Here is a 12,316-nt window from a genome sequence, read left to right on the forward strand (position 1 = left end):
GGAATTGATCTCAATTTACTGTAATTAGATAGAACACTTCTATATGAATGTTATTATAATTTCATCTTTCGTAATAAATTTTTTATGCTTTTGTACTCCAGAGCGAAGCTCGGTCCCTGATATTTTATTCAATAAAATTGATGAGAGTCTAAGAAGCTCTAAGCATCAGCTGGGAAAATTGATAAAAGAGTTCATTATCATTGAAACTCTCCATTTACATTGTTTCAGAACTAGAATAGCTGAAGTATTAGATGAAGAAATGGTAAGTACATTCATCGATTTTTTCTAATATTTTTAGTTTCATAGGGGAACAGATAGGAACTCTGTTCAATAATGTATACGGTCTATAAACTATTCTCCTAGTAAGTTTCTCTGAAATGATAAGCGATCAAGAGTAGAGCTCAAGATTTGTGTTCAAGATTGGGAAGATTTGTGTTCAATAATAGGCTTACCCAGGAGAGAAACAGGAGGCTGGAGTAAGTTATTGAAGTATACTATATTTTATGGAAACTCCAGACACTTCAAGGGATGAACTTTTTTTCTGAGCACAAAATAAGAATGTAAGTTTTCTCCAAGGAATGATTGCTGAAAAATAACCCAGCTAGCCAGCTAACACCCAACTAATTGAAGAGGGTATAATCAGACTGGAAAACACCAATCTAAATTTATATACAGAAAATATTTCTGTTCTCTAGATAATAATATTTAACTGGATTCTTACCCAAATAATGCAGTTTATTTTTATTAACAGTATTGGTGCAAATGTGTGTAGTTTTTCATCGTTTTCTATCAATCATTTTTCACTCACATTTCTGTTCTCATGAGAAAAACGTGCAGACATCTAGAGCCGAAGCTGAGAGAAAGACATTTCTAACTTCTTCAATATGTTCAAATTCACACACTAAGATAAGCCAAAATTTCAAGAGTCCTCTGTAATAATCTCGAGCTTATCCTATATAACAGTGTATCGTGTTATTGTTATTGTTAGTGAATAATGATTCTAGTTCTATATAATTTCTTTGTAGAATGCATTTGATTTTATCAAACTGTTATAATCGGAATAAATCTCTTTATCATCTTCTAGATATCATTGCAGAGCACCAATTTTATGCGCAAGTTCATCAATTTGCTCCGCTACGATGGAGCCAACAGTTCTCTCAATTTCATCTTGTTTACCATCACTGAGTTTCTGGTGATCTCAAACATTCTCCTGGTATTCTTGAATGAAACAGACAACGTGGAAAAATGTGTTCTAGCAGCGAAAGACTTTGTAACTTTGGCATACTTCTACACAATTATGTACAAGCGATTCCAGCAACCACAAGCAGGCATAAGATTGACTGAGACAATTGAGGAAGAGTACCTCATCGACTGCTATCGGCTGGATTATAACGAGCAAAAATGGAGAGACATAAAACAGCATTACGAGAACAACAGGAGTCATTTAGAACAGACGGGCCGTTTATTCAACAAATTGACCATATCATGTATGGCTGGAGTAATAACCAGATACACCATTTTTGATTTAGCAAAGTCACTTTTTGGAGGTAGATCGATGAGAGGCAAGCCAACTCCTTTCGTCGCATATATTCCGCCCGACGTCGACCAGACAGATTTTCTCGTTTACATATTTGTGTTGCAAGTTTTTCTAACAGTTATATTTCATATGGAAGGTTATTTCATACATTGCGCTCTGTTCCAATGTTCCCAAAAAATATTGACAAATTTTGAGACAATGTACATTATCATAGATCAAATAGCTGAGAACTACCCAAGTTCTTCATCACTTGACTATAATGACAAAAATATTAAAAAAGCGAGAAATAACGGGCTCTTCAACAGTGATAATGCACGAACAGAAAAGCTTCGAGAAGATATGAGACTCCTGGTTAGATCTCACCAGCATCTTAACAGGTGAGATAGTAGAAGAAGATTTAAAGAAAATACTCAATCATAGTAGTAATGAATATTGAGGAGACTTTTTTAAAGAATATTTTATCCACCTCAGTGATTCTCAGAATGATGTGCACTTGCCCATAATGAGGTCTCGAACCGGCCCTATTCATTTGTGTTTATATATAATGTTTCCCGTACTATCTATTAATGTTAACGGGGACTATTAATTTTTTAAGGCCCTATTAATGTTTATAACTTTAGGGACCCTAGAGTTCTGATTTCTCAACCAGACATGACTGAATATCTCCAGCCAGGTAACTCTCATGTTATCGAATGGAGACGTTGAACTGTCAGTCCCGGCTAAAGCATAAAGGCTGTAAGGACTCGCAAAGTTCAATGCCAACAGCGCTATCTGTCAGCAAAAGTTGTAACAATGATGAGCGTCTTATGAAAATGATTGCCGACTCCAAGTTCGCGTTCCAGATTTGAAAAATATTTGAAGAACATGAATTATTTAAAAATATGTATATTTTTTTTATTTTGTATATTCTACTGATATTGAGTATGTAATAAATACAGCATACAAACGTTTCTTTCATGTCTTGAATCCAGTTGGCTCAATGACAACTCTTCATGGTTCCTCATCATCTAACCTCTGACCTTTCACCCATTCCCAACGTGAGTTTTCCAAATAGCTATTATTCATTTTTCATTGATTTATACAATAAGTACATCATGAAAATGACAGGGAGAGAAAAAAAATGCTTCCCATGTTATTCAAATGGCTTACTTTTATTCTCTAGGGAATTTTTCAGTTTATTGATCTCGAGGATGAATTTACCATTATGTTCCAGAGAGTAAAGTAAGTACATAAGACAGTAGGTGGAGGAAAAGTGAATTGCAATCGTTTTCTACACATGGTGATAAAAGTATTAAAGAAGTAGAATCTCACTCACTTGGTGACTAAGGGGAGTGAGAGTGAGGGGAGAGTTCCAACATGAATACAATAATAAATTAAAACGTAGAATAATAATTCAAATCGAATCAAAATTGTTTATTTATCCTGAGTAATAATAACAAGAGATGAACACTTAGAAATAAGAATTACATTGGAATGATAATACACAGTATTGAATTAAATAATACAATAAAAATAAGGAAGGTCCCCGCAAGGTTGAAAAACCTGTGCGCAGAGGCCGAGTGTTTGAAAATCTAGATATTCTACAATTTCAGGAAAAAAGATAAAATAAATTAATTCAGTGAAAGGAAACAATAAAAAACTGAAAGGAAAATTACTAAATTTGAAAAGAAACTTACTAAACTTAAAAATAAACTAAAATCCTAGGAGGAAAAGTGAGAAGGAAAAGGGGAGTAACAGAGGATAGATGAGAAAGCAGAGGGAGACCTGATAAAATTAAGTTTTGTTTTTCAAGATAAATATTGGAGAGAATAAGAGAAAATTTACTTGGCTTTTGCAGCCACTATTTAAATTATTATGTCATTCGAAGCTAACCACTCATTTATATCTCTTACCAGCTTTTTACTCAACTTATTGTTGATCAATTGACGAGGAATTTTATTTATGAGTTTTGATACAATGTATGAGAACTGTCTTCAGCAGATAGATAAATTAGTGTCAGCAGCCTGAAAAGTGATGGATGAGGGACGAAGATTATATAAATAGATTCACGCAAATTGAATAGATCTTTATGTTTGTTCATATAAGCTATGAGAATGGAAAAAAATCTCAGTACCCTTTTTGAATTACTTTACCACATTATGTTTCAATATTGATGCCATTTTCAAGTCAAGACTGTCAAATGGCATCAATGTTGAAACATGTTATGATAAAGTACCTAATTCAAAAAGGGGACTGAGATTATCATTTTTTCTATTCATATTACAAGTAGCCCTATACAGAAAAGAGATAAGTTATGAGAATATTAATATACAACTACCTTACAGTTAGAACCTTGAATTCAAAAATAAAATATCTTCACTCGGATAGCGTCTAGGCTTTCCTAGTATGGCTTTGATTAGGGTTTTTTGAATGACAAAAATTGTTTCTATATGATTAGAATAAGATCCACCCCAAATTCTAATCCCATATCCCAGATACGATTGTATAAAGGCAAAATAAGCTTTGAAACCTCTTTGTCACTAACTTGACTAATATTACGAAACTTACTTATCCAATGTTTAAGTTTATTACAAGTAGTGTTTATGTGGACATTCCATCTTGAATGTCAGTTAACCATCTTTATTGTCTTAATCAAGATACTTGTAATTTTAACAGCATTGAATGACTCTTGCCACAAAATCCATTCATCATGATAGTAGCTGTAAACAAAAACTTTTTAGTCAAATTCCAGGAAAATATTAGAATACATCCTAGTAAGATTCACATTTAAACTGTCAGCATTGCATAAATGTTATTGGTGAGTAACGCTTATTAGTATAATATTATACTATCAGCTTTGATGCCTTCAACTACTATGAATGTTGAAAAATTGTGTTTTTTGTCTCGTTTTACAGATCCGTGAAAAGTTGTGTAAAATGCTTCGAATACGGAATACTTGCATTAAGTGTCCTAATAAGTATGGATACATGCTCCATTTTCTACTTCATGTTACAGGTAGTACTACTTCATAATTCAATCAACAAATTTACTCACATGTTAATATATTATCACTGCAAACTAATATGGCAAATATTTGAATCTCTCTGCTGAGCACTATTCACTTTTTTATATAACATATTCATTGGGATATCTGCAATCATGGGATTTCATTTATGAAACCAGTTAATATTCAAGTTGTATAAGATCTGAAAATCCTCCAGTACATGTGATTTAAGAATAGTTCTAGCAAACATGTGAAAATACCAAAAACTTGGCAACAAAGAGAATTAATTAATTAAATTGGCAACAAAAATTATTTGCAAATAGCCATTGATATGAATCATTTCAAAAGATATTAAAGAGATATTAAAGAGATGAATTGTGTTTTACACCTGCTATATAATATTAGTGAGCTATTTAGCTCAATAACCTAAAGTGCAATACACTCAAAGCTATTTACACCGTTTCCTGATTTATAGTTCACCTTTCCTGATAATAGAGAACTAACGTATTATTTAGAGATTCAGTTATTTGAATGGTAGAAAAATACTAAAAATGATACCTTTGTCAACAGGCAGAAAGTAGCATAATAGTCATGAGCTACCTACTATTATGCTCAACTTACACGACTGTGTTGCTTCTGGTTTATTACATAGGACAGCGTGTTACAAATCAGGTAAATAATAAAATTCATCATACACTTTAAAACTAATTATGATTTTTTTTAATGTGTCATGATTTTTTAAGGTACCCCAATTTCAAGTTTTCTATAAGTTTCAAGGTCCCCTGAGTCCAAAAACATGATTTTTGGGTATTGGTCTGTATGTGTGTGTATGTGTGTGTGTGTGTGTGTGTGTGTGTGTGTGTGGTGTGTGTGTGTGTGTGTGTGTGTGTGTGTGTGTGTGTGTATGTGTGTATGTCTGTGAACACCATAACTCAATTCCTAATTAACCGATCGACTTGAAATTTTGAACTTAAGGTCCTTATATAATGAGGATCCGACAATAAGAAATTCAATAAAATTCAATTCAAGATGGCGGATGATTACTAAAAAAACATGTTTTTCAAGGTTTTCTCAAAAATAACTTGACCGATTTTTTTCAAATTCATACCCAGTATAGTTATTTATCAGCTCTATCAACACTGGCATGAGTCTCCTTTCTGGGAAAACAAAGGGAGGTCCACCCCATTCTTGAGAAATGGACTTTTGAGGATGCTATAGACGTCGTGCGCTAAAATGTCTGTAAAGTGATGAACTGAACTCCAAAAAAAAAAAAAAAATAAATCTATGTCTTAACAATTTAGTAATTACAATTAAATACATTACTAACAATGACCACACAACTTGTCAAAGTGGTCATATAATTTCCAAAACTTAAAATGAATGTCAAGTGAATTTTATGATGGAAATAAAATTATTTATTTATTTTATTTACTTAGTAACCTCCTTCTCGTGCATGAGGTAGGTAGGTAGCGCAGTTCATAAAAAGAGCACATTGTCGAGATATTTCATCTGTAGAACAGCTGTTTTTACGACTTTAAAAAAATGACGGCTAAAAAAAAATCATCGAATTTCACAATTCACACGACGAAAAAGTTCTCTGAAGCAATTATATAATATACACATATACAGAAGTCTGATCGTAGTTTCAAATATGAGCAAGGAAAGTGTTGTGTGAGTGTACCACATCAGATGTTTTTTATTGTTACTTTTTTGTTACAGAATGATCTATTCCGTCGAGGACTAGCCAAGCTACAGTGGATAGGCAAACCGACCTGGTTCAAGCAGACGTTACTCATAATGATGATAAAAGCAAATACTGACATTGAAATAAAACCATACAGCCTTTATGTCCTGAACCTAACATCATACAAAGATGTCAGTCTGATTATATACTGCACTTCTTTGAATTTCATTATTGTGTAGGCTAATCTACTACTAATCTAGCAAGACAGTCATACGTCATCAATCATCTCTCGATCTCAATTGCTCTTCCTTTCTCACATACTCGCATTCTCTCTCTTCCACAACCATAGCAGTCGCTGTAATTTGGTATTGGTGTGATCAAAATGAAGTGGCCCTTCTTTGTTGAGATGTTAGATGGATCTGTTCAAAAAAGGCATTTTGTTACCAATTTTCTGTAGTTCAAGAATTTTCAAAAATCAGACACTTTCCAGCAAAATGTTTAGAGCAAGAGGAAAGTGATGGTGAAGGAGGTGTCTCGCTGTTGAACTTATAGTTCTGGAATAATTTTATTTTGCTATTTCACCATTCTATAGTCACAAAGTGAAATTGTGACGAGAAAATAATTCATGATATTTTTGAAAGACGCTCGACTATCAGCAAGCTAGCTGACCGCGGAGATAAGGAGGGTACCGATGACGCACCATCCTCCGCGCATCGAGAGGATTCTTACCGCATCTGGCGGCGGCCCAACTCCATCCCCTCTACTTTGGGAGAGTATAATAACGCCTGACGAGCCCCAGACCAGAGCATTCCACTCCCAACCCTCCTGCTCCTTGTACAGCGGCCTGTTGGCTGCCGTACGTCCCTGACCTCCTGTCCTGGTACAGTGGCCCATTGGCTGCCGTATGTCCCTCTCCTTTCATCCTCCCAGGGCACAGCGGCCCGTTGGCTGCCGTCCCTATCCATCCATCCTCCCAGGGCACAGGGGCCCGTTGACTGCCGTCCCTATCCGCCATCCTCCCAGGGCACAGTGGCCCGTTGGCTGCCGTCCCTTAACGTCTATCATCTCCAGGCACAGCGGCCAGTTGGCTGCCGTCCCTCCTCTCTATCCTCCCTCTTTCTACTATACTGGAGCGGAATGGAGGCCGTAAGGCCAATACAAAATTACCTCGAAGTGGTGTCATCAGAGTAGAGAGCGACCTTCACGCTGTCAGAAGCACCAGGAGGTGCTATCCACGCCAGCTAAGGCACAAAGAAGGAAGAAGAGGAACTTCGACTTGCCTCCTTTCCCCGCCCACATTAAGACTGAGCTAAGTCATCCAGGAGCAACACCTGGGTATCAATCACCTACCTCTGAAGGTACTCAGGGTGTACGTGATACTATCATTGTACTGCATGACAACAAACTCTGTGATTGACGTGAAGAAATTGGTTGTAGAAAATGAATTATTTTGGGCATTTATTCCAATCATAATTTCTCAATATGAATATATTGTACTGGAGAAATACCTTATTCATAATTTTTCCCTTCTTGCTTCCAGCACAACTCATAATAATGTGTTACTTTTAATTTTCAGATCATGAAGGCTGCTTTCACTTATGGTAACATAATTTACAGCAGAAAATCAGCATAGTGCTGTTGGACGATAATGATGAAATATGATAATGAATTTTGTAGAATCTGCTAATGTGCTCTAACAATATACATAATACATGTATTACTAACAATGCATTTATAGTGATAAAGGTCTGAGCGAATTTGTGATTGTGAATTTATAATTTGAAGTGTGTATTTTAGTGTAAACTTCAATTTGTACTTAATTTGAATCAATGTATATGTTTTTATCAATATCAACTGGAGACCCCCTGGGTTGAAGAATTCACTCATGAACTGTTGTATTGATCTCTGAGATCTTTCACAAGTATGATATTACAGTAGTAGGTTCCATGAGGATGCTATTCCAATTGAGAATAGTTATTTGTGCAACTAGTGCGCAAAGTAAGAGTTTGCTGCACTGAAAGAAATGTTTACTTTCTGGGTCTATTTTCTCAAATGGTTTCTTTAGTGCAGCAGAGGAACTTTGCTCACGTATTTCACATTAAACTTTTCCTACAGTTACTATTGAATATGAGAAGTGGTTGATTATAGGTAAAATGATGGCTGAAATCCATCGAATGTTTGTGTGTGTGATGCTGTTATTAATAACAACCTTAATTCATTTAAAAATTAATAATCCGATTGAAGTTGATAATTCTCAGCCAAGGTTCTCATTTTCATTCATTCAAGAATCAGAAAAAATACAGATAGAACAAAAAATTTGCATTCAAAATACATGCCAACAGCTGATTGGGATGGCTGCAAGATGGCTGAACTGACAAGCGCACGACCTAGCGGGAAGAATCGTACCTAAGTTTGTTTCATCCAGCTAAAAAGTACTGGAACAGGTTTCAGAAATTTATACTTTTGCTCAAATCACCGAGAAAAATGCTCAAAGTAAACTGAGAAATATTTATAAAAATAACATAGACAACAGAGAATATTGATTGTAGTATTCTTATGTTTTTTTTATTTTTATTTATATGGGTATTGAACAGTAATCATTTAACCTCAAAATTCGAATTTTATAATGTATATTTGCTACTTTTCTCATTGCTAGCAGTTGAAATAATAATTATCAATAAAAAGAAGTATTATTTATTAATAAATGATTAGAATTCGTGAATGATGATTATTTAATTATGATTTAGATGAACTTTATTCTTTTTTTGGATTTCTAGATTGGGATTTTATCATAAATGTGGGGTAGCCATTGAAAGAGTTAGTCTCATTTGGAGCAAATTTCAAAAATTTTGTATTGATACAGCTAAGCAACATCTTGGAGTGTCAAAAGAATGGCAAGGATACTAGCTGGTGGAATCCAGAAATAGATACTATTTTGAAGGGGAAAAAACGTCTCTTTAAACAATGGCAGTGCAGCAAAACACCAGAAGATAGAGAAAGGTGCAAGCTTGAGTATGCTATAGCCAAGAAAGCGGCAAAAAGAGTGGTGGCACAGGTGAAGGCGCTTTCAAACGAGAACTTCTATGCAAAGATTGAGACAACTAAAGAAGCTCAAAAAATATTCAAAATTGCCAAACAGAGACATTACAACTGTCAGGATATTAACATGGTTAAATTTATAAAAAATGAGGAAGGTCAACTTCTCACTGATGATGAGGTCATAGAGAAAAGATGGAAGGAATACTATAGTCAGCTCCTTAATGAAACATTTCCAAGTGAAGAACTGCAGCCAGCTCAGCCAACAATCGGGCCAATTCCATCTGTAACCTTGGAAGAGGTTGGTCTGGCTCTCCAGGAAATGAGTAACAACAAAGCCACAGAACCAGATGGAATTCCAGTGGAAGTGTGGAAGAAGTTGGATAGGATGGGATTGCTTTAACTTACTAATATCTTCAATGGGGTGCTAAATGAAGGCATGCCAGATGAGTGGAGAAAAAGCTTTATTGTTCCATTCTATAAGAATAAAGAAGATGTACGACTCTGTAAAAACTTTAGAGCAATTAAACGCATCTCGCACACAGTGAAAATCTGGGAACGTGTAATTAGCAAACGCCTACTTGGAATTACAGCTGTTACTGAGAATCAATAGTATAGCACCTGAAACCGTAAATATCGAAAAGTGAAACAAAAAAAAACCACAGCCTCGATTTTAATCTTTAATAGCTCAAATTGTTTGTTAGGATGTGTAGAAAAAACGCTATAAGTTTTCAGGGCGGGGAAAATTGAATTTAACCCTTTAAGGGTTAAAAAAGGGGTAAAAATGGGTAAAATAAAAAAAAGTTATAAAATTTCGAAAAAAATGCGAAAATAATTAATTAAGGCCCAATTTTTTTTGAAATATTAAAAATTAGTTAAATACCAATGTGACATACAAAATGAGCCCAACGTAAGGGTTAAAAAGGGCACATTTATGGGCAACATTTGGTAACTTTCGTTATATTTCAATAAAATTTTTACTGCGTGTGTTTAAAAGGGCAGCGATTTAAAAAATGAATTGAAATGTTTGAAACTTATATATTCCATCATCCAAAACCCAAAGGGCAGCCCTTAAGGGCAGAATGTGTATGTAGCGTTAAATTATCATAAAAATTTATTTGAATGTTGTTTTAATGGGAAGCAACTTAAAGAATTAGAACAAAAATTTTATAAATTTAATTTTCCCTGCAATTTTATGGGTCAAAGGGCAACCCTTAAGGGCAAAAGTGCTAAATTGCATTCGATTTTCATGAATTTTTTTTTTTATTTTAAAGGGTACCGATATAAAAAATAATTTGAAACAATAATTAATGAAACCAAAGTACACTTTATTAATAAATAAAATATTTTTACAATTTTTTTAAATTGTTTAAAAAGTTACATTATTTAAAATATTCAAACAGTATTATCATAGAGAAACGATAGCGTAAGTAGATATCCCATGGTATAGGGCGTTTATGTCGCAACTTTTACTGTTATCCCAAGCCGATAGTTCACATAGTTCTTTCCTATGCAGCTGTGTGACGCTGGTAGTCTCTCAAATTGTGCCGTTCATACACTCTCACTCCAACAAAACAGTGAAAATTGACAATAATCAACAGTAATCGGCTTGAGATAACAGTAAAAGTTGCGACATAAATTCCCTATACCATGGGATATCTACTTACACTATTGTTTCTCTATGGTATTATCGTCTCCCATAGTAGTACTTTTATTTTAAAGGGTACCGATATAAAAAATAATTTGAAACAATAATTAATGAAACCAAAGTACACTTTATTAATAAATAAAATATTTTTACAATTTTTTTAAATTGTTTAAAAAGTTACATTATTTAAAATATTCAAACAGTATTATCGTCTCCCATAGTAGTTGCTAATTGTTGTTCTAGAATGTCAGCGTTGTTGTTGAGGATTGGTTGTGGATTGTTTGTACAACCAAATTCTCTGACTTGAAAAACAACTATTTTTTATTATACATTACCAAAACACGGTATTAACGAATCACGGTACAAAACCTTGAGTAAATTACCGCGTTTGATTTTTTTTTGTACCCTACTGCGCAAGTATCCAGCAACAATAGAAATCCAGACTCCTCTCTAGCGAACACGTTCTATGATCGGCATCATAGCAGGGCGCCGAAGATAAAATACTTGTTTTTTTATAACGAAAGAGAAGTAAAAACAAAATTTTTATGTTGAAAATTTATTTATAGAAAAATTACTTGTCGTTGGTATTTTTGTTTTTCAATACAAGACTTCTCAGCTTAAAATTTATGGACAAAATTGGAGCAATTAAAATTTAATTTAGGGCTAAAAATGGCCATGTTATAAGATACGCGGGTCCTACACGGGGAAAAAAAGTTTCGGAAAACTCGTGGAAATGGCGGCAAACATATGTGTAATTTTATTGTATACTGAATACATTTCCCACTCTTATTTTCTCTGGAAAACTGTAACATTCGTTGAAAAAATGCACATTTCGAATAACATAAAATTGTCTGGATCAAAAAGTGTACTTAGCAAGTACATCAAAATTTGTGTGAGTATGTGAAATTATATGTTTAAGCACCTGCTATTTGGATTTTCAGTTCGGAAATTTCCCACGCTTTCCACAGGCCATTTTCTTCTGGCCAAAAAAAAAATTTTTTTTTTTTGGTCATAACTTTCCTTTGAAGAATGTTAGAGACCTCTAACTGGTCTCAAATTGAAGCAAATTTAAATATTTAAAAAAAAGGTCCTTACAATTTTTTGTGTACAAATTGCCATTTCTGAGAAAATTTGGGGTAAAGAGTGAAAAATGAGAGTTGTCAGTGACAGCGCCATCTTTGATGAACTGTAACTATTTTCCCAATAGCCGCAAAAAAAAGCTGATTTTTTTCCAGTTTCAATTAGCTTTCTTTTAAGCCATTAAACTTCATTTTCTGACATGTACTTTTCGATTTATTAAGGGAAAACCGTGGATTTGAGGGGTGAAAATTCAAATTTTCAACCCCTGTAACTCCAAGGGAAAGCATTTTCAGGAAAAGTCGTAAGGAAGTTTTTTTCTTCAAATAATATGTAAAATACGATTCCGTT

At 34.1% G+C, this 12,316-nt stretch overlaps 1 protein-coding gene across 1 annotated transcript; it reads left to right on the top strand.

Annotated features, from left to right (window-relative positions):
• The first annotated feature begins 8,688 nt into the window (after nt 1-8,688).
• LOC120351999 lies at nt 8,689-9,643 on the top strand. Its single transcript, XM_039431395.1, has 2 exons — nt 8,689-8,697; nt 9,068-9,643. Exons 1-2 carry the CDS (start codon nt 8,689-8,691, stop codon nt 9,641-9,643), a joined length of 585 nt encoding a protein of 194 aa, XP_039287329.1.
• Nucleotides 9,644-12,316: the final 2,673 nt, after the last annotated feature.

The sequence above is a fragment of the Nilaparvata lugens genome, chromosome 6, assembly GCF_014356525.2.
Source record: "Nilaparvata lugens isolate BPH chromosome 6, ASM1435652v1, whole genome shotgun sequence".
In the NCBI taxonomy this organism is placed as follows: Eukaryota; Metazoa; Arthropoda; class Insecta; order Hemiptera; family Delphacidae; genus Nilaparvata; species Nilaparvata lugens.